This window comes from Saccostrea cucullata, unplaced genomic scaffold (assembly GCF_032062105.1).
Source record: "Saccostrea cucullata isolate Sc308-1 unplaced genomic scaffold, CSIRO_AGI_Scuc_v1 ctg1602, whole genome shotgun sequence".
NCBI classification, from domain to species: domain Eukaryota; kingdom Metazoa; phylum Mollusca; class Bivalvia; order Ostreida; family Ostreidae; genus Saccostrea; species Saccostrea cuccullata.
In genome coordinates, this window is record NW_026939403.1 from 27,991 (window position 1) to 52,452 (window position 24,462).

The 24,462-nt window shown below is 33.8% G+C and overlaps 1 protein-coding gene across 1 annotated transcript; it reads right to left on the reverse strand.

The window, feature by feature from the left end:
• Positions 1 to 14,183: 14,183 nt before the first annotated feature.
• On the reverse strand, positions 14,184 to 23,291 carry LOC134253006 (uncharacterized). Its single transcript, XM_062735535.1, has 7 exons — positions 23,196 to 23,291; positions 20,901 to 21,031; positions 20,440 to 20,504; positions 18,989 to 19,026; positions 18,728 to 18,807; positions 15,580 to 15,642; positions 14,184 to 15,307 (listed from the first exon to the last, which is right to left on the reverse strand). Exons 1-7 carry the CDS (start codon positions 23,284 to 23,286, stop codon positions 15,203 to 15,205), a joined length of 573 nt encoding a protein of 190 aa, XP_062591519.1. The 5' UTR covers positions 23,287 to 23,291; the 3' UTR covers positions 14,184 to 15,202.
• Between the last annotated feature and the right edge of the window lie 1,171 nt (positions 23,292 to 24,462).

Below are 24,462 nucleotides of genomic sequence, written 5' to 3' on the forward strand. Positions count from 1 at the left end.
ATATTAAATTCCATAACACAAAGTCATATTTCATGAGTAAACTCAAATATAATATATATTTTTAAAAGCAATTTTATCCCGACTTCGTGAATAAAACAGCAATTAAGTTAAGGCCAGATCGATGATACATGTGCAATTTAAGCCAAATAAATAAAAATGATATCCATGCAGATTGGTATAATTGTAATTTGATTGTAAAAAATGATGCACTATGATACAATCAAACTTCTACAACAGTCAAATATTGTACATTTGTAAACTGCTGTTAAAAATTCTTTCTCCAATCACTTAAGTTTAGATTTAAGGAATGCATTATTGTAAAACTTTGAATGATGCTTAGTATATTAAAATGTACCAGGTTAAACTTATTTTACTTTATATATACTGACCAAAGATGTTATTTTCATTTATTGTTCGTATCATCTCTTAGATCTGAGATGTAACATCAACTGATTCAATTCCTTGTACAAGTAATGAGTATACCATGTTTTTCAATTGTTTACAAAGAACCCTTTTACAAAATTTGCTTTCTTTGATTTTTTTAAAAATTAGATGAATAAGTCATCCAAAAGCTCGATTTTTTTTACCGAGCTATCAGATTTTTTTACAGTGTAGTACACATCTATATTCTATATCTGACACATTCAGGCTGTTTTTGTTCAATAATGATAATACAAAGGCGGTAGTAGATTAAAGAATCGATCGTATTTAAATTCTAACGTGTACGTCCATCAAGAGCTGTAAATATACCCTTGCATGGTGCAAATAAAAACAGTTGAGTCATCAGTTTTGTATTTTGCACGAATGCATGGTCAGTGCAGTTTAAAAATATTGCACTCAAAATAAGCAAACCCTTCAGTTTTTAACGTTTTGTGTGTGTGTGTCTCTCCGTGTGCCTTTTTTGGTCAGTTTCTTTCACAAAGCTGCTTAATGATAGCATGAAAACTTGAGACGGTCTTCAAGTTAGAGCAATAGCAGAAGATAATGCTGCATGGAGAGGGATGATGCAAATTTTGATGGAGGGGGCGGGGATATATAGTTTTACATGGGGGAGGGGAAAATTGCTGACTGCATGGGAGGCGGGGTAAGGTGTGCCCTGTGTTTGGCCTGTACACACAATAATCGATTTAATGGATTCTTTTCATTGTTTTAAAACAAGCTTTGAAGCTATGGAACAAATAAATGAGTTACAGGTAAATATCTGAACCGTAGAATCCCCTCTTATCTACCCCAGATCCGCTCCTCCTTTAATGTCAGACACACATACCCTCCCCATGCACACCCTGATTGGGCCCCCCTCATATCATAATATTTTCCCCGAATCAAGCCTTTTTATGACCATATATTGAATGACCGTTTTTAAAGCCTCTCCCCCTTTCCTATATATGCATGCACACGTGTAGAATCTTGCATATTTTTTTCCCTTACCTGACCGTATGCAGTCGGCAAGGGTTCCTCCTAGTTTGGTCTTCCGGTCCCTCACTAACTTGTACCGGTCCGGAGTCAGGTGCTTTTTCAGGAGGGATTTGCTTGCATTCCTCCTTAGGCGGGTGTAAAGATTGAGTAAATCAGACATTTTCGGACGCAGTGTCTTTTCTTTCCACGGCAAAGTGACCTCTAGAGATCTCTTGTAGGTAACCTATTCAACTTGTATATTTGACCAAGTTTAAATATATCGATCGTATATTAGGTCTGGCGAGTTGTTGGATTAAAAGTCTTTTCAATATATTCTAAGTACAGAGCATACATATATTTTGTAAAATTGTGTTTCTGCTGGTGGCGGATTTAAGGCACCACCAACTGAATATAATTTACATTTTTTCACCGGATAAAAAAAATCCATTTGTCTTCAACAAAGATGTTGAAAAGTTTAAAGCATTTGAACAAGTTTTCGTAGATCATTTTAAAATTAAAAGTTTTTGAGATATTAAAGTTTTGTTTTTTTTTCTTTTTTATTTTTAATGAAATAATTTTTTTTACCTTTGACTCTTCACTTCATTTCCGACCATGAACTTCGGTCAGGCTTTTTTAGTTATAAATAATATTTCTAACTCTTATTCTTTTTACCTTGTTTGAATATTTTTTCTTACTACATGTACAAAGGACCCCCCTCTCTCTCTCTCTTGCTCTCTCTCTCTCTCTATAGCTTATACATTTGTTATGAAGACAAGAGAGTGACTACCTCAACATGATGATGTCACTCAGACACAGGTAAATGCCGGAGGCGAATGCAGTTGATAACATGGTTTCCGGTTTTTAAGAAATGTCAAGCACTTGAAAGGATAGGTCAAACGACCGCAGACGACACACATACCATACAGGACTCAACTGTCTTAATAGTCAGAGAGGCGGATCAAACAAAAAAGTAAAAATTGTTCATGTACATGTATGAGCTATAATTAAAATGAAGACCAACATTACTTTGATTTTATATGATGTACAGGAGCTTGCTACCTTCACACAAGAAATATCAGGTATAAAATATATATTAAACAAACAAACAAAAATGGAGCACACCTGCATGTCTTTTGTTAGTGTGCTAAAGTAAACGTTTGTTTGTAACCTGGTATATTTCTTGTCTGAAAATGTCAAAATCTTTATTGAAAGAACTTTTAAAGGTACTTATATTTAAAGTTACTGTAGATTTTTTAACCCTAAGTCTTATTTTACATTTATACAATCCGAACGACAAGCTCTTTGCTTTCTTATATACGTAAGCGCCTTCTCCTGTCCCCGTATACATGTAGTTATTCCTGTCCCCATATACATGTAGTTATACACCTGTCACACTTATTTGGATTGAAACAGCATGTACTTGATGTAATAGCTATATCATTCACAAACTAAGCGAAGGTTTTATCTCAATAGTGTGTACAAATACTACAGAGGAATTTCATATCATTTGTGAATGGGCAAGATTTGAAATACTCCTGCAGTATTTCAAGTACAGGTTAATGATACTTCAAAGTTCAACATGTTTATCTAGCGTGCCCTTTGCTCCTAAACAGAGTCAGTCTCACCGTATCATACGTTAACGTTCCTAGTTTTATGTATTGCATGTATTTGTAGATGCAGGACCGACACCTCACCAGGACCCAAGACCATAAACTGAGAACAGACTAAAGACAAAATTTCAAATCAATACAACTTTTGAGATAAGTTTGAAAACAATGACCGTTTTTTAAGCTTTTGTTTTAATTGGGATATTATACATACAATCCTGCAAATTTTGGATGAAGTATATGTATTATAAATGATAAGCTATTCGAAATCAAAATTTTGACTTAAGTCTGTCCTCAGTTAATGGTCTCCAGGTCAGGTTTTTCGCCCGCGTGGCGCAGTGGTTAAAGCGTTTTTGCTCTAGAACCGTGAAGTAAGGAGTTGATCCTTACGCCGCGGGTTCGAATCCCATTGTGGAACGTGGAGACTGGTCCTTCAGATGAGACCGTATAAACCGAGGTCCTGTGTCGCAGTATCTTGCTGGCACGAAAAAAAAATCCCTCTCTGCTTTTGAAATGACCCTAAGTGCAGAGTATTGGACAAAATTTGCAGCTGTCCACTGGCAAGTCTCTATATATATATTATGTTTATTCACCAATCAAGGGCCCACGTGGGGCATGAACAATTATTACAAAATGATAACATTGATTACAATTCTATATTAAGGATAATGTAACATGACTTGTGATTAAGTTTGACATTGAGAAGTGCATCACCACACTGGATCAAAAGCATAGAAACCATAGAATGATAAAAGAAAACACAATTAAATAAAATTGATAGATATAAGGTAAATTAAAAAAAAAAAAAAAAAAAAAAAAAAAATCTTGTAGTAATGGCAGTACTCTAATATAAAACTAGTGCATCTTGAATACAAAGGGCACCAGGGGATGATACCTCTACACAGCCAGTCTGGCAAACCTGTACCCTAAGTATTGAAGATGGTCATTCAAAAAAAAAAAAAAATTATTTAAGTATTAACAGAAATAGTAATTTCAATTAATAAGTACTTAGCATATAATTAGAAACTTAATGCAAACTAATCTCTTGGAGTTAGTTCAATAGATATTTGACATATGCATACCCACATACACAAACACACACTTACTGTTACACAAATCTGTGCATACAAAAATAATAATTTATATACAAATATATGTATGTATAGTATATATTATAAACATACACTTATTGTTACACATATCCATGCATACAAAAATAATAATTTACACACAAATATATGTATATATATAAACAAATGGTACTATCCTGTATAAATGTAAATCTGTGATCTTGAAGGTAGCATACAATTAATGTAAAGAAAAGGTAACTTGGACACAGAGGGTACCAGGGGACGATGCCTCTGCACAGCCGATTATACTGGCAAACCCGTACTCTAAGTATTCAAGACACCCATTCTGACTTATTCTGTACATTTAAGAAGGGAATGAGGGGACACATTAAATTTCAAAAAAAAAAAAAAAAAAAAAAAAAAAAAAACAGGTTTACTAAAAATTTTAAAACTTCAGCTCTCATAATCATTTTACTGACTTGAATCAGTATTTGCACATCCTCATTAGTCATGAGCCAATTTAACTTATTTTCACTGTCCAAGTTGTGGAAATTCTTACAGGAATTGTTTATTAATTCATACAAGACTTTTCTTTCATCCTTAATGTGATTACATGAAAAGAGAAAATGTTTCTCATCATCAACTGTTTTGTTATTGCATCTATTGCAGTGTCTTTCTTCTCTAGGAATGCCTATATATCGACCCCTTTCAATATTAAGCCTGTGAGCTGATATGCGAAAACGAGTAAAACTTCTCCTCTGCTCAAAATTCTTAATTAAATTAAGATACTTTTCTTGACCAAAATTTTGTTTAAAAGTGCTATAGCATCTCAGCTTTTTATCAGAGTGTGATTTAAGTTGAGAATTCCACTCTTGTATATAATATCTAAATAAACAATCTTTAAGTTCACGTTTGAATTTGTGCATTTTGACTGAAGTTAAATCACGAATACCCTCGATATTGGTAATAAGAAAATTAATGGAGCTGTACCAAGAAGGGATGTTTTTCTCAAACAATGATTTGGATTCACAATATGCATCTTTTAAAATTGGGAAAGAATGGCCTAGATTTTCAAGCCTATACCAGTACCTTATCATTGATCTTACAATGTCAAAGTGCAGGGGAAATCTACCTAAATCAGACAATACAGCAAAATTAGTTGCAGTTTTATGCACACCTAGTACTGATTTACAAAATTTCAAGTGGAGTTTTTCACAGAATAAGTTGGAGTATATTTTATCAATAGTACAATTGGGTATGCTATTTTTTTTTGTAAATGGATTAAAACAACCCCAAACTTCAGATGCATACAATAAAATAGGTTTAATTGTATGGTCAAAAATGTGAATAGTGGTTTTAACCTCAGGATTCAGGGAAATGAAATTTTTCCTGAGTTTAAAAAATGATTTTAATGCTTTTTGATAAAGCTGCTTTTGAGCAAAGGAGAAAGAACCCGAAGAACAAAATGTCACACCTAGATATTTGTATTCAGACACACATTCCAGTTCGACATCATCGAGGTAAAATTTTGTTTTGGAGAGTCTACCTGCTTTGTTAAAAACAACTATCTTTGTTTTAGATGTATTTACACAGAGACACCAATCGTTACAGTATTGCTGTAGAATATTAAGTTCTTGTTGTAAACCTTCCGCTGTGGAGGAGAGTAGAATTATGTCATCAGCATACATCAAACATTTAACTGAATTTGAATTTAAATAAACAGGGTCAGTAGCTGAGTTCAGGTAATCTGGAAGATGATTTCACGAGCGACAAATCAATTTACCAAGAGCAGAGCGAGATGAAAGGTCTAATTTTAATTAGATTGATTTGCGTCAAAAGAGATTTTACAAAGTTTTATCATTTTACTTTCACGGAGTTCTATAGGTGCATGTTACTTTAGAATATCAATATATATTTTTAAAATTATATCTCAAAAGTAAATTGTTCTAAGGGCAAATAAGGATTTGTTATTTGGTTTTGCTTAAGGCATATCGTCGTCTATTATTTAAAATTACATAAACGTGAAATGCCATATTTTTGGCCTTGCAGGTTATTATTTTCAGGAAATATTTTTTTTTATATTACATGTACTTTTACATAGAAATATAACTCCCTTAACTCCCTAAGAACCCATCAGAACAATAAAAGAGAGATAGCTATATGTGGAACTTTTAGAATATTTCAGGCTACATCTGAAAACCTACATGTAAACTGTAATAATTATGGGTTAAAAAAGTTATTACAAAATCAACTGCCTGTGGGTCTAGAGTGAATATCTATGACAGTAAGTTAGTACTAAAACACAGGAAGTAGATCGTTATGAGAAACAGAGAGACTGCACTGAAACAAGGAAGGAACTTCTGCCCCTTAATAGTATATCTCGATAATGAAACTTTGTGCAATATCAAAGATCAAGAGTAAAATATCATTTAAGATAATCAAGATATATGAACTTTGGAGAAAAATATTTATAAACTAACTTGAAAAAAATTACCGCTAACTAAAATTTCAAAGTAAAGATTAAAAGAATAATGTTTAAGCTTTTCCCTAATTGATAAGAAAACCTCATCCCTCTTCTACACATTTCACACAAAGATATGCACATATTTTGTTTAACAGGTTAATTAGAAATTACAGATATTTGTCGTACGGAGTTTATGCCAGTGACCTTGAACTTGCCCAGATGACCTTAGCTCAAGACCATGACACGCCCACAGGTCATAATTTATATTTACACGAAGTAAGAGTTTTTAATATACTTCTTCATATGGAAATTATGGTTTGTACCTACTGTAATAGAACCCCCCCCCCCCTCCTAAAAAATACGGAGTATCAATAATAATTGATTGTGTTCTTCATTAGCGCTATTGTATTAAAAATACTTCATTTGTAAAGGAAAGAAGAGGTAAAAATGTCCTCATTCACAAATGAAAAATTCAGGGAAGGAAGGGATGGGGTGGGAGTTTAAAGTGCATAGTTTAAGTTTTTTATCATATATATATATTTTGTGAACTCATCGACTAAAATACTATTTCTACTGAAGCAGACCTATCGTGTCCCGGATTCAGCAGACGATGGTTGGTTCTTATCGTCTGCTGTCTTCCTGTCACTTTCCATTGTCTTATCTCCCTGTCCTCTCGGCACGTACGACCTTGTTTCTGACCTTGAGGATGCTATCAAGCATGGCCATCTCTGACAAACTCCTATAGTAAAGGAAGGATATACAATGTACATTGGGCAAATTCGACTCGATTGCTCACTGTTTGCTTGTACTATTTTTTTCAAGTTTAATTGCATGAGATCGAACATTTTACACACATCTGGTAATAAAGCGACAGATGTTAACATCTGATATCATTGCTACACTGAGACTTGCCACCATATCATAAAACATTCGGCTGCTAAGGTTCTGTCAGAAAAAAAACATTGATACAAATATTTGATTAATCCTTGTGTCTTTTAAATGACCAGTCTCTGCAAATTCCTTACTTTAAGTAAAAATTAGAGTCAAGTTAAAAAATCATAATTGGTTGGGGAATCATAGCGGTAATGATAGCATATTATTTTCTGCTAGTCACATTAGTTTAGAGTTGTTATGAAAGAAAAGCGCATCGAACGCGATACACAAGCATGCATGCTGTATATAAACATAACACTTGCACCAAGCAAACAAGCTGTATTCTGTATAAACAAATAAACGCTTTTCTTAATTATTCTTGTATATAGATGAGTTCATTGTTTCTGAAATTGGCAAATTGCACAAGGTTAAGTGCATTACATGTAAGTGTCCGTTAATATTTCTTAACAAAATACATTTTTAGATTATTTCTGCTCCTGTTTGCAAATGGTGCATGTAATATTATAGCATTTTTAAATTAGGATTTTATACCATCAATCTATCAGGCACACGATTCATTTAACTTTGCAATCCTGGACAAAAAGTGTATTTTCTCACTCGAATGCCCCTTTGTGAGGATGGATGGAAGGGGGCCGGCTGTTCAAACCTTTTCACTAGCAAACTGCCTTTCCAGAGGGTGTCTTTACTACTACTTGCATCTAGCTTCTAAACTGTAAGTCTCTGCTTGATAAAATTCGGACAGATAATAGCTACAGTTCTGAAGCTACCTTGCAATATAAGTAAGGGGCCCACTATGTATAAAAATTCATTGAGGATTTTTGATAAAGTTAATTTTTTTGTTGGAAAAAGGCTATTTAATATGTATAAATAGCTAGGCCTGATCCGCGATCCTCTTTATATATACACTGGACCCTCAGATATCCGGACCCCAGATATCCAGATGCTTCAGTATCCGGACGATTTTTCATCGGGACGAAATTTTTAAATGTTATAATGTCTTGTTTAATTGGTGATTCAGGTATCCGGACGCTTCACATATCGATCCGGACAAATTGACTAGGATCCAAAGCGTCCGGATAAATGAGGCTCCACTGTATTTCAATTTTTAAAAAAGTCAAAATTCTCGTTTTTTAAATTTCTGTTACCATTAATACCGGTATTTGGACTTTGAATAATGTTCATATCGTGTTCAAGTAGAAATAAAATGAATGCATATAACAAAGAAAACGATGTTTACACTTGATTATGTAATTTCATTGATAAAAATACGGAAAAAGCTTTAAGGTATATCAGGTTTCACAAAATGGCGACCAAAATCTCTCTCCAAGTAAGGAAAACAGTTTGAGAGAAAGGGGGAATAAGTTCAAGGAAACACTGGCAGGTGAAAGCGCACTGTTCTACAATCAAAATATCTTGTCAGCCAGATAAAAACCAGCAGGTTCCTCTTCCAAAAACATTAGTTTGCAAAATCAGAGTTCTGGTATACTTGCTGGTATAAATCCGTATTCCCCGGAATTGCATTCCATTGTATAACTAGGGCTAATTGTAACGGGAACCGTTACAGATGTTCCCCAAACGCTCCCCAACTCCCTTTTGGTGCCATACTCCCTTTAAGCTTCATTAAAAACGACAAACTCTATGCATTTTACAATTTAACAACGTTTCCCTGAAGTATACCGAGTATATTCAAATTTTAGCATTTGCACGCGTGCGCATGTAAATGCATGTGCGTAATGACCATATTCTCTTGTCTACACTATCTATATACATTAATATAATAAAATAATAAAGCATTTAATCCAAAAGTATTAAAAAATACGCTTCATCAAGTGTATTTTTGATTTTATCCATCTCATGTGCATGCACGTGCATGCATGTGCATGATGACCTTACCTTTTTGTAGGAATCCACTTTGTCTATCTATTTTCTAAATCCCATCCTGTTTCGTTGAAAATCAAAGGAGTTATACCTATTTAAAGTTTAAGCCAATCAGATTGCAGCGCACGTGCATGCGCGTGTTTTCATGATACCTGCTATATATTATATTGTAGTATATCCTAATGCATGACTATGTTTAAAATTTCAAAGCATTTCGTCAAAAAACAAAAGAGATATTGAAATCTTTGTTTCAGCCAATCAGAGGGAAGCGCACGTGCATGCACGTGAGTTCGTGCTAATTTGACCATGTCATATTATCTAGACTATTAATATATCCTTATAGAATGAGTTTCAAAGCATTTCAATAAAAAATGTAAAAGTTATGGCTATGATAAGTATATCAGTCTTTTCACTCATTTCACGCGCACGCACGTGCATGCGTATGCGCGCAAAATGACCTTCGTTGTGCACACCTACACTTGACACCTATTAACCCTAAAAAGGTTTTAACTTAGTTGGGTGAACAGTTTCTGAGAACACTCGCGGACAAAAAAGTACCGGAGAACAAAGAAGAAAAAAAAGAATAATAATAATAATAATAATAATAATAAGAAACCGAGTAAAAACAATATGTTCCCAAACTCCGTTTGGGGAACATAATTATAAAAATATTCCTCGGATATCATCTCTGCATTTTTCGTTAATAAGCGTACTTATGGTTGAGTTATATTTGATAGATTTCTCTTGATCCGTACGGCATACAGCTTTGCAGAGCAGGGATGCTCAATGTGCTATTCGATTAGGTATAGATCATGACAACTGCGGTTAAACTATTGTATGGCTGACATCAAACACCCTCGATGTGCGCTTCTAAAAATAAATCGGAAAATGGCAGAATATCGGGCACTCACCAGATATATATCGCCAACAACTAATAGAATGAGATATCTTCAAGTAAAAAAAATTATGCATATTGGTAAACTGATACCGTATTATTCTATAATGTATAGGCTTGTGGACCTATAGATTTTTACAATAGCATGAATTTGATAGGAAGTCTCTCTTACGTTGGTTTTGCCAGATTAAATGCAATCCATATGTATATCTTGATTATATTTCTTTTTCAAAAACATATCACGAATTCTACAACAAAACTGGGGGCACTTATTGAAAGAAAAAGGGGGTGGGGATATACATAACACTTAACCTTTGTGTCTGGGACGGGGAAACCGTGGCAACGGTAAGTTCTCTGAGATTTTATGTCTGAATTCCCTCACAGAAGTTCATACGGAGTACCTACTGATGGCTATACTATAAGTTATACTATTTATACAGTTTTACCCCCACAGCTGTCCCCATTCATTATCCCCAGCTGAGTTTATACGTGTTTGTGGGCGTTTGGTGCCTTTTTTACATGCCTTCAGTCTGCCGACACAGCAAAATCTTCGATATTACGTAAAAGTGAAGGTACAAAGGTACAGTGATAGTGAAGCGCTTATTAATTTAAAGTGCTTCATTCGTCTAGAAATATTGCATGTTTGTAGGTCTAACAGTTAGAGACATAGCTATGCCGAAATGACACTACTTAGTACATTTATATATAGAACCTGCCTTAGATCGCTTAAAAAATAAGGTGTAAAAAAATACAGCCCCAATTTTTTTGAAAGTCGATTTTAAGGATGTATAGAATGGACCTTAAGCAGCGTTTTCATTGCACTCAGTAAAATGTTCTTTCCTGCACAATGATTAGGCCGATTCTGTAAATTTTATTCATATATCATGTATATTGCGAATGTACCTGGTCCAGTGTACATGCATTCTTTATTAAGCAGTTAGGAAGGAAAAAAAGTTAAAAAGACTGCGATATTTGTAGAAATCTGATATACTTACATGTATTAGGCAAAGCCAGGAAAAATCAAAAGTATTAATTGATTATCTATCAATTATTTATATTAATCACATTTCTTAACACAATAATTGGAGAATCTGTGCACTCTCTTATCTAGGGGAAAAAGAAGATGCGCGGATCTAGAACTTGAAGAAGGGCGGGCGGCGCCACAGGGAGTTAAGGTATAAAATTTTATTGCTAAAGCCCAACAGTTAATAAAATATGGGCCAAAATTGAAAGTTTTACAAACAGACAAAATGAATGAATTAACCACCTTGATCATTGACCTCAAAATAATTAGGGATTTTCCTCTTAAATATATACCTTAGGAAGTTGATACAATATGAAATTTCATTGCAGAAGCTTAAATTTCGAGATCTTGCGCGAAAATGAAAGAGTTACTGACAGAAATACTGTACAGGCGAACAGACATACAGAACCAAAGAAATATCTCCGACTCTCTGTGAAAGCAGGGGACAAAAAATATGAATCTCTTTGTAAAGAGCGCATCTGTTATATATTATTGCTCTCTCTGTTGTTTGAACATTAACGACAGAGCTTAACCCCCGAACTTAAACCCCACAAACATGTCGCTACATATTCTTACACATCCAGAGATTGGCTGCATGTCAAGTTTTCCTTAAAGACTAAATCTGATCTGAATGAAACCTCCCATGTTAATCTCCTCTGCATGTAAGAAAATGAGTAAGAAAAACGTCTGGAGCAGGTAATTAATTACCCTCAACTTAATTCAGCAGGTCTATATAAAGGTTTCTTGGCCACCTTGAAAAGAGAAATGCATCGATCTTTTACATTTATTACAATGTGCAGTCTTTTTGTTCGTTGATAAAAAGACTGTAAGACTTTTAAGATTTAAGCTTTTTGATTAAGGAAAACAATTACGTAATCTTATTGAACAGTAAAGCAGGTGGGCAAATAAATGCATGCACGGAGAGAGAGAGAGAGAGAGAGAGAGAGAGAGAGAGAGAGAGAGAGAGAGTCTTGGAATCTCAATATTTATATTACTTGACTTTGATTTCTATCTGAATGAATTTAAAAATAATTTATATAATTACGAATCAACAATAGTAAGTGAAATTGCAATCTTTCAAGCTCATATCTGAGCTGAAAATAGTTGGGGTAAGGGGCTGAGGGGGGGGGGTCCTGTACACAAGCACCTGTGATCAGAGAGAGAGAGAGAGAGGTGCTTGAGATCTTGTCATGATTTTAGATTGAATATAAAATTTGAAGTGAAATGGCGCTAACCATCACGTCGTGCATGTCCACATGCAAGTGAATACAGGTGAATAATTGTGTACTTTCTACAACACGTCCACAGGGTACATGACTACATGTACAGGTATTTTCGCATTATCTGTTGGCATTAAAAGTGTTCATTGTTTTTACGAAGGTGGAATGTGTCTTTTGCATCTATCCCTCTATCACAAAAGTCAAATCTGGGGGAAAAAAAAATAAAATTCTTTATAAATTAAGAAAAATAAATTTAAGTCGACCAATTTTACTAGATATACAGCATGGTATACCTTGAGTGCATTAAAACTCTAACTGCGGAAATGTAGCTTTATGATTTTATATAAATGTGCATGTACATGTATTAGTCTCTGACATGGTCAAAGACTATAGTATATGAAACAATAACACTATAGGTCTGCAAATAATTCATCTCAAACTGCATTAATAAGTAATTTCTAAAATATTCTTTAACTAGACCACGTACGTGTAATATGACAGCATATTTTGCCATATCGTCTTCTAAAGTTTATTTTTTCAGTGATATAAAATTAACCCTGTCCTTCACCCGTCCTTTGAAAGGCTTAAAATTAAATTTTAAATGCCCGAATTAACGGATCTATTTAATTCCCTTTCAATATCTCGATTTTATATTCATTTGTTTGTTAACCTGTTTTACCCCTGGACGTATATCAAAATAAAAAAAATCAACGTAAGTATTTGACATCGCACATACGCTAAAACACCTAATGTTAAAACACAAGTCTCCGATGTATATCTCCGTTTGACGGATATATATTAATCCACACGGGGACATTATCTACCCTGTATAAAGCTATCAAGATTTAAACCACCTTAAACAATACTGCACGTCAATCCTTGCTTTAAATTTCATTGTTTAGGGACATTGTTAAATAAATCTAAGATATATTATAGTAAAGTTTAAAAATCTAATCGGTCATGCTTTGCAAAAATTGAAAAGATTGTTAAGCAAGCATATTTTTTTTCGAATTAAAATCTGTACATAAAAAAGTCTATACTTGATTAACAGTGCATTTTGACAAGCCTATTTTAGTTCCTGACATAAATTAATCGTATTAACTACACAAAACTAACACTGAATGTCAATTCCACACAAGCATATATATTCTGCTACAATGTATTCTGCATTTCTGCTATTAAAAAAAAATCTACATTCCTTTAAGCTTGTTAAAGTTACTATCTTTTTTTTTACTGAAATAAATTACCAAGCACCTATTACCAATCGCTGAACGCGTTTCATCAAGCGAGGCAGAGTTATCTTTCTTGAATTGTTCCTCTTGTAAATAAAAACTACAAAAAAATTCTTCTGCATGCATGTACCCATGGGCGATTTCATCTTTTGATGAAAAACGGATTATATGGGAAATGGCTTTTTTTTCTTCATACAATATAGATTTAGAGGTTGGGATGGGGATGTTCAATATCCTTATTAATGGACGATCACTTCATCCTTCATATATCATTTTGTGTAACAATACACATTCCAATTTTCTTGTATTAAAGCTTTCAACAGATTTTTATACCTACTAAGAGATGAAAATATTTCTTTCTTATTTTTAGATTATGAATTTTTTATATTTTTGTTGAAAAGTGTAAAATAACATCACAAAAAAAATCATTCAATGTATTGGTTTGTCAATGGAGGGGAGACAAGTCTTTGGAAATACTGACACAATTTTGCAAGAAATCTTGAGTTGAATTTGAACATATTTTATTGACAAAGAGCTAAAAGGATTAGACACAAGTTCAGAAACTTAAATAATCTTTTCCTAATACAACATTTTGTAAAATTGCCAAGATAAAAAATCAGCAAGGCAAATTAAAGAAAAAATCCACAAAATTGACTTCCTTGAAAAAATAAATTGTAAGGTGTATTAATATAAGCTAAACATCTTTTCTATGTCCCATTCAAAGCTAACAGTCATTCCTGTCCCAAGAGCAAGTTGAAAATGAACCATTAAACAGTTTTCACATTGGACTATTTTACACAATTTCTACGGTATAAGACACCCTAGATGTTAATTTTTGAAACTGTATTGAAAATACAAAATTATCAATAAAAATAAATATATCAATGATAATAAATATTAATTTTGAAAATAAAAGTGGAATGAATAAATTAAAACTCACATTAGGCTTTAAAAAATGGAAGAGAATTTTTTTTTGGTTTTAAAAAAATATTACAGATAAGTTTTAGTCATGTTTCGAAATGTCTGAAATATTAAACACAATTACACTGTATATTTTTGGTACATGCAAATTATTTTAGCAATCATTTAATAATTTTGTAGCTTTAATAAAATAGCCTTCATTTAGAGCCACTGTAGTTAAAAATCCCCATTAATTAGATAGCAGTTAAAAAAATGATGACAAATTATTGATTCAGTTTAGAGAAAAAGATTTTACACTGTTCTTGAGGTTATTAATATATAATAGAAAAACCCAGATTTACATTTATAAACATCAACAACATGTTGTACGTAAAACAAACAGCCATTTACAAAAACGTACAGAACAAGAGGTAGACAGTGTGTTTGTCATTGCACAAGACCAGCTGTCTGAGATTTCCAACTGTGACAGAGCATTCTTTACCACATCTTATGTGTTTTACCACATATTCTTTACCACAGCAGTTTCTTTGCTGGAGTTTTCTATGACAGATTTCTTTACGACAGAGTGTTCTTTACCACAGACAGTCCTTTGTTTGAGATTTCTACCACAGCGGGTTCTTTTTAAACATCCCCTTCCATTGACTAACTTCCGCTTCGTTCAGGCGCTTCTGGAGAAAGACCAGTTTATTTTCTAGTTCTCGTATCTCCTGAAATAAATACGATACTTCAGATAAAGTTCACAAGGCCAAAAGTAAATATTTGTCTAATATTTTATTTCTTTTTATACTTCAGAAAACTTGAGTATGGTGGTATAAACTCCACATCCTATGCTGCTAATAACAAATGTTTTTGTACATTTTCCCATATGGCCTTTATTAATAAAAAGAAATCACATGGGAAAATATCTACATAAGACAAATAGAAAAAATTGTTCTGTTAGATTCCTGATGTAAACAATAAAATGAAGACAGTTACTTACAGACTCAATTCTCTCTTTTCTTCTGAAGTCTAGATCCGGTGTCACAGATTCTATATTCTCCACCTGATGTCAAAGTATAATTATTATTATTTCTAAGCTACTTGTGATTCCTATTACAGGTGCTTGCTTTCTCTGACTCCTATTTCAGGGTCATGAGATGAATCATATAATCATCTTATGGTAAGTATTACTGTAAACCAACTTTTATTCGCAAGCGAGAAATTTTCACAAAGTTCGCGAGAGCCTTGTCATCACGAATATTTCTCACGGCAAACCCGTTCTTAAAATGTATGTGTCTATTAACAAAAGATCCAAACATAGGTAATCAAAGATTACGAAGCTCACCTCGACGAATGTTATCAGTTTAAGCAATGTAAATCTTACATCATATTTTCTTAATATTTAGTATTCACCCAAACAACAATATTCTTGCAAGTTGTGTTTAACCCCTTACATGGCATACACATATTTCTACACGTGTAGCGTGAAAAACATGTATAGTGTTAACAAATATTCATAACTTTGTTAATATGCAGATATCAAGTACTTGATTTGTTCCCAAAACTTTAACCTGGTCTCTTGTATGGAAAATATAGGTCAGATCCAGCATCTGAAGCAAGTCTGATAGTGTCCAACCTTAGATGCATCATCCATGCAAGTTTGGTTCAGGTAGAAGTTATAGTTACTTGGGAATGAAAATGTAGGTCAGATCCAGCATCCGAAGCAAGTCTGGTAGTGTCCATCCCTAGATACATCATTCATGCAAGTTTGGTTTAGCTAGGGCCTATGGTTACTTGGGAATGAAAATGTAGGTCAGATCCAGCATCCGAAGCAAGTCTGATAGTGTCCATCCTAAGATACATCATCCATGCAAATTTGGTTTAGCTAGGGCTTGAAAATGTAGGTCAGATCCAGCATCCGAAGCAAGTCTGGTAGTGTCCATCCCTAGATACATCATCCATGCTAGTTTAGTCCAAAAAAATTGAAAATGTAGGTCAGATCCAGCATCCGAAACTAGTTTGGTAGTGTCCAGTTTCAATGCAATTCAGGTAGGGCTTATGTACATGGGAATGAAAAAGGTCAGCATCCGAAGCTAGTCTGGTAGTGTACATCCCTAGATACATCAATGCAAGTTTGGCTCAGGTAGGGCTTATAGTTACTTGGGAATGAAAATGTAGGTCAGATCCAGCATAAGCAAGTTGGTAGTGTCCATCCCTAGATGCATCATCTATGCAAGTTTGGTCCAAATAAGGCTTATAGTTTCTGTGGAATGGACCTGCTCTAAAAACTTTAACCTGGTCACTCATCTGAAAAATGTAGGTCAGATCCAGCATCCGAAGCAAGTTTTGTAGTGTCCTTTCCTAGATGCATCATCCATGCAAGTTTGGAACAGGTAGGGCTTATAGTTCAGACCTGCTCCAAAAACTTTAACCTGGTCACTCATCTGGAAAATGTAGGTCAGATCCAAAAGTCTGGTAGTGTACATCCGTAGATGCATCATCCATGCAAATATGGACCAAAAACTTTACCTGGTCACTCATCTTTCCAGCATCCGAAGCAAGTCTGGTAGTGTACAACCTTAGATGTATCATCCATGCAAGTTTGGTTCATAGGGCTTATAGTTACTTGGGAATGGTAAAACTTTTGTAACAGATTCGAGGTCTAAAAAGGCTTGATCGTGAAAATTAATTGTTGCGAACTAGTTTATTTCTTGTAAATCTTGAAATATAGTCGTCATGAATAAAAGCTGGTTTACAGAATCCTCGGTATTCAATTTATAAATTATACAGGAATATGACACTTAAAACCAAATAACCATAGCCATTGACCAAATGACCATGGTCATGACACATAGGGTTGTTACTAGCTTTCTAGTCAGTAAGAGTATTTGTATAATTTTTTTCTCTTCAAATACATGTAACTATGTGGTTGTAGCAAAAATTTTGCATTTCCTAAGACATTCAGGGATTTTCCACAGGCCCGTGTTGGGCTGAATATGGCCTGCATTCTTTTCCTTTTTCCCCAAAATAAACCGATATAGTAACTTGATCAAAGGTCTGTTGGAAAAAAATCATGGCCAGGTCTGGAAACCGAATGAAATGAACAAAATTTTAAGAAACGTGGCTAAAACTTTATCATATAATTTATCTATTCTCTGATTTACTGTTTAGAATGATTAAATAAAAGGTCGATTTTATTCATCATAAATGTCTATTTCTTGAAAAACATCTTGCAATTCCAAAGTCTGAGCCCCATTCTCAAAATGGAGTGGAAAATTCCCAGCATTATCATGAACTTGTTTAAATTTTTTCTGGGTTAACATCCAGGAAAACCTGAGTCACAAGCAGCCTTTACCTCAAATATAAATTGCTAATAAATCTCCCCTGCTTACTAATTTTGTAATTTATTTACAATGTATTACCCAGGTACTTAGGATAAACATCCCATGGCATATTACAAATTGTACAATAATATTTACATAGGAAATGAATGATTGTACATATGAAGGAAAAAGGTGACAATGATATTGTATGACACGGATTATACAACTATCCTTTACAGGTTTGCAAATGTAACAAAATTTTGTTCTCTGTGAACTTGTCTGATTAGCCTTATAAGCTTCCTTCGAGCAAAGCGAAAACAACATGGCTTACGAACGTGTCAGGATCTAGACACAAGAGATTTGTTTCAAGTTTGGTTGTATTTCATTGTAAAATTGTTATTAAATCATTAAGAACTCTTTTGTTCCAACATATTTATCATAGTTAAAGACATTCTGCTTATAAATGAAGGTTTTGAAAAAATGAGGAAAGATCATTGTACCAAGGTAACTCTGCAATTAAGCAGCCCTTTCTGATTTTTTAAATTCTGATATTTTCTGGAGAGAAGGGAAAGGGCTCTGTACATTATTGCAGCTAATCACAATACAGTTAAAAATATTGCAGTACATTGTATATTGCATAATAAATTTCTCAGCAATATTAGGTATTATATATTTAAAGTTTCAAAACAAAATTTTTCCAAAACTTCAGAGACTTTTTTTGTAGAAAAAATTGTCTGAAAGATGGATTTAGAAATTCTAGTATTACTCCCCCCCCCAAAAAAAAAAAAAATTCACGCAGAAAATAGAAATCTGAATAGTATTTACCCTTCTAATGATGTCTTCAAATCTTTTCTTCATTGTTTCTGTCTGATCAGAGATCTTTATAGACTTGGCCTTTGGTGTCACTGCAAGATAAAAAAAATTAAAAGTATCTACTATGTTTTCATTATGATAGATTAAAAAAAAGGGCTACAAAATCTTATAATAGAACCATGTTGACCATCAAAGCATCTCATACTATGATAAGGTAAAGGAGAATAACTCTCCATTTTCTTTTATCACTACTCAAGAAATGAAGATACAAACCATTCTGATGGACTTTTGCTACTTCTAGGAGGTAGGGACTGAAAAAAGTTCAATCAATGATCATTTGGAAACAGAAGATAACAGTAATATTTTTATAATACAAATTTGAATTTTAAAAAAAAGTTCACTTCAAGCTAAATGAGGGATATGAATTTTCCATTATTAATTTTCCATTATTTAGTGAATGAACATTGATATGAAGTAACTGTTGTAATATATTGCTACGATGACAAACTCAATTTCCAGCATTGGACTCAATTGAATTATGAAATACACAGACTTGGAGTTGTATGACTTACACAGACTTGGAGTTGACATGACTTACACAGACTTAGAGTTGACATGACACACACAGACTTGGAGTTGACATGACTTACACAGACTTGGAGCTGATAACTTACACAGACTTGGAGTTGACTGGGATATTTTTTTTCATTATGTATTACACAGACTTGGAGTTGTATAACTCAGACTTACACTACAGTTATACAGTGTATGACTTACACACACTTGGAGTGATACAGTGAATGACTTACACAGACTTGGAATTGATAACTTACACAGATTTTGAGTTGTACAGTGTAGGACTTACACAGACTTGGACTTGTGCAGTATAGGAATTACAAAGACTTGGACTTGTACAGCATATGACTTACACAGACATGGAGTTGAATAAATAACACAGACATTAAGTGAATATGACTTACACAGATTTGGAGTTGATAACTTACACAGACTTTTAGTTCACTTGGATATTTCCTTTCAGTATGTCTAACACAGACTTGGAGTTGATAACGTACAAAGACTTGGAGTTGTACAATGTATGACTTACACAGACTTGGAGTTGTACAGTGTATGACTTACACAGACTTGGAATTGACATGACTTAAACAGACTTGGAGTTGTACAATGTATGACTTACATAGACTTGGAGTTGTACAGCATATGACTTACACAGACTTGGAGTTGTACAGTGTATGACTTACACAGACTTTTAGTTATACAGCGTATGACTTACACACACTTGGAGTTGTACAGTGTATGACTTACACAGCCTTGGAGTTGAATGAATTACACAGCCTTGGAGTTGAATGAATTAAACAGACTTGGAGTTGAATGAATTAAACAGACTTGGAGTTGTACAGTGTATGACTTACACAGACTTGGAGTTGTACAGCATATGACATACACAGACTTGGAGTTGTACAGCATATGACTTACACAGACTTGGAGTTGTACAGTGTATGACTTACACAGACTTGGAGTTGTACAGTGTATGACTTACACAGACTTGGAGTTGTACAGTGTATGACTTACACAGACTTGGAGTTGACATGACTTACACAGACTTGGAGTTGTACAGTGTATGACTTACACAGACTTGGAGTTGACTTGACATACACAGACTTGGAGTTTACATGACTTACACAGACTTGAAGCTGATAACTTACACAGACTTGGAGTTGACTGGGATATTTCCTTTCATGGGAATTAAGGATCCTCTGTGATTTCTAAGCTGTATAAAAAAAGAAAGAATTAAATCCAGGTAAACTACAAAATTTGTTTGCATTTTAACTTGAAAATGTAGTGATTAGTATCTAAGGATATATAAATTTAAGAAACATATTCTCAACAGAGATGAAGCCGCGTTTGTACATGAATCGTGTTTCTCTGTATTGATTAATTTATCCAAATTTTATCTGGGAAAAAATAAGTAATTGATTCGAATTCCTCAGAAATAATTTTTCTACAGTTTTATTGCTTTATACATGTATATATAAGATAATGAATATAACAGAAAAGATATTTTCCTACTTGATTACACAGCTTAGCATTCAGTAGACTAATCTTGGGATATCAATCTTGCTTCAAACTTTGTGCATTTATAAAAACACAACTTAATTATAAATACCTTAAAGACAATTCCCTCATCATAGATTTGGAATGTTTCACAAAGTCGACCTTTGACCTCATTAAATCCGTCCTGGTCTTTGAGGTATATACTCCGTACAACTACGTGATCATCATTGTCACTATAACCATCTGTAACATAAAATAGGAACAAGAAAACATTTTCAGAAAAATATTGTCATATTTTGGACAATGAAATGAATAAATCATTATAGCCTTAATTTAACTATACATGTTGTATATTCATTTGTTTAATGTAAGTTTTTCTGTATGAAATACTTAACTAGTATTCTTGAAATCATGGGTGGTAGCATCTTTTTTAAAATTCAGTTTGGAAATAACATAACTTGTCTAGCTCTATCAAGTTTACAAATCTCTCTGACTTAGAGCACTGAATGGCATTATTACTTAACATTTCTCAGTGAAGGGACTGGGTTTACTTCTAGTTTGTACATTTTTTTTTTTAATTTAAAGACTTAACAAACTTCCTGATCATGCTGATTATGATTTATTATTTCTGAAATAATAATAATAAATGTGAATCACATTATTTCATATTCCAGGAAGAAGTCCTATTGACTGTTTGCTCTTGGGTTTTTATCATATATCCCCCCCCCCCCATTCATAGATTAAGATGATGAGCACATAATGCTCAGTGAAGGATCCAGGAATCTTGAAAGGGGGGGAGGGGGCACATAAAAAAAATGATTTTTAAATCACCTTGGCCCCCCTCTAAATCCATCAGTGAAGCTACACCTCAGGAGTTTGAAATTTACTTAATGAGTGATACGACAATGGATTGCTTTAAAAAAAATTTGGGTTGTTAAAAAATATTTTAGAAACTTTAAAATCAAATGATATTTACTTTCTATTCGACAAATCTATTCAAGACATACATGTATATATTATATAAACAATGTACAGTACTACCAAAGTTCATTCTGAAATAATGTAAATCCCAAAAATAATCCCAAAGATAAAATGCTGAAATCAATTCCAAAATTAACCTTTTTTATTGACATTAAGATGTTTCGCGCTGATTTTGTTTCGCACTGAGCACTTTCGTGCCAGGATGATTCATGCCGAATTTGGTGCAAGACGTCTCGTTTTGTTTTAATATATCTCATCATATTTTGGTTCATTTTAAACGAACTAAACTCAGTACCACATTGATGTGTTTGGAGCAAAAGATTGCTGAGAGAACCATGCATCGGCACAAAACATCCTGTTACCCTTACTTGGGCCTCTGAACTCTATCTGTGAATGCATCTCAGGAAGTATATGCAACTATGGAATAAATTTTGGTAGTAATGTAGATTGTTTATACATGAACATATATGAAAAGAGAGTATAATTTTAGATTATTTGATTTTAAAGTATTTTAATTGCAAAAGTTGCTACCAAGGTCCAACTTTTTAAATAACATACTGGAAAAAACACATTAAAGAAAAAAAAGTGAGAAAAAGTAGCTAAATCAAGAGATTGTGCTGGACCTGATGATGTGAGTCTACATATTAAACATAGACTGTTAGACAGACAGCTGACAGAGACAAGTTGTCATCAGGTCTGGTACAATCACTAGATTTAGCTACGTAGCTTGATTTACCTACTTAGCTTTATTTGCCTACCTGAGGTAGCTTTATTTAGCTACCAAATCAATTTATTTATATAAAAAAGCATTTTTCTCAGGATGTGCAGAAAATTTCATTTTGATGCAGTGATAATTTTCAACTTTGAACTCATCTGAAAACAATTCATGTAAAAATCACTCTTGAAGAATTGCCTTTTTCTGTGCAATTGCAATCAAAGTCCTGAAAGTTTTGGGGCTATGTATGACAGTTAGACCAGTTACTTCTTGAGTGAAATGACAAAGAAGTCTTACAGAAGTCCAGTTCTGGTTAACATGATAATAGGTCGGTAATTATTCAGCACAATGTGAAGTAATCATACTCAGTCATGCCTCACCGCAGCCAACAGAGAGGACAGTTAACCAAACAACGGAACTACATGTTTTGCTCCCCTAGTATAAATATTTAAAGTCATCTAATTGCGATTTTTTTTACTCTTTTCAATGAAAAGAAAATTTGTGAAAAGTTTCATTGAAATAGTTAAATAAAGCTACCTGAGGTAGGTAAATAAAGCTACGTAGGTAATTCTACCTACGTAGCTAAATAAGTGATTGGATACTGGACCTGGTCATAACTCATCGAGTCATAAGGATAACATATGCAATTCCATATTAAATAAAATGTTTCCTGCTATCACGATACTAAGAAGCCTACAATTTTTAATGTACCTAGTTCTGTTTGATCTAAACGTTTCAACTGAACCCATATCTTTCTTTTAGATAAATTTTGGTTTTGTGGTGCCGTCACTGTGTCCGCCATGTTTGTTTTCATATTATAGTCATATTAACTCGTACAAAGATGTACTCGTAATAAGTTTGAAACTTGAGACACACAGAAATGTTTTCCACCTTAGCATCTTTCACAAAATTAAATGCTCATTTCTTTTAATTAAATTTTAATACCCATGACCAACCAGGCATTAAGCATTGTTTACGAATGTGGCGATTGGGGAAAGATCATTGGGGGGGGGGGGTATATTTAATTTACTATACATATGAGTTTCAAACTCCTTCCCCCCTCCCCAAATATTACAGGATTTCTCTAAACTACAAAAGAGAAAGGTGGTGTTGCAGGCAGTCTTTAACTCCAGGGACATAGCAACGGGGGGGGGGGGGGGGGGGCTGGTCCCCCCACTTTTTTCCCCAGCATTACCTTTACTATATAGAAAATGTTCATTGAAAGGATGGTTTGGTTGCCTCCCCCCTTTTTAACATAGTTTAGTGATATAAAGGAATTGTAGGAAAAAATTTGGAAGAGAAAGCAATTTGGCCTTGAAAAAGTTGGCCACTACCCCCCCCCCCCCCACCCCCACCCCAAACCCCCTCACCCCCCACCATCCCCCACGAAATAGGATTTTCGAGTTCGGGCAAATTTCAATTTTCCTTTTTTTTTTTTTTTTTGCTTTTCTACGAAAGCCCAATGAGCTCATTTTCGTAGGTAAAAAAAATAAATTTTTCGCGTTATAATGCAAAACTTTCGCGAATAAACACGAAACTTTCGCGTTATACCGCGAAACTTTTGGCGATATAACGCGAAACTTTCGCGATATAACGCGAAACTTTCGCGATATAACGCGTAACTTTCGCGAATAAACGCGAAACTTTCGCGATATAACGAGAAACTTTCGCGAATAAACGCGTTACTTTCGCGTTATAACGCGAAATAATATGCATATAGTAATGTCACTCAGGAACATTGATCTTGACTGACAGATTAGAACATGAACACAGATGGGAACTCTTAGGAACTTATTTATAAAATATCATTTCCTCAGAAGATGTACTGGAGAAATGATGCGAGAATACATGTAGAATAGATTAGTCATCAGAATATTTTATTTAAAACCTTACCATTGAATTAATAAAATGAGTTTTACTTTCTTGTACATGTTTTTTTAATTGATAAAATTTAGTTTAATTCTTTAATTGATAAAAT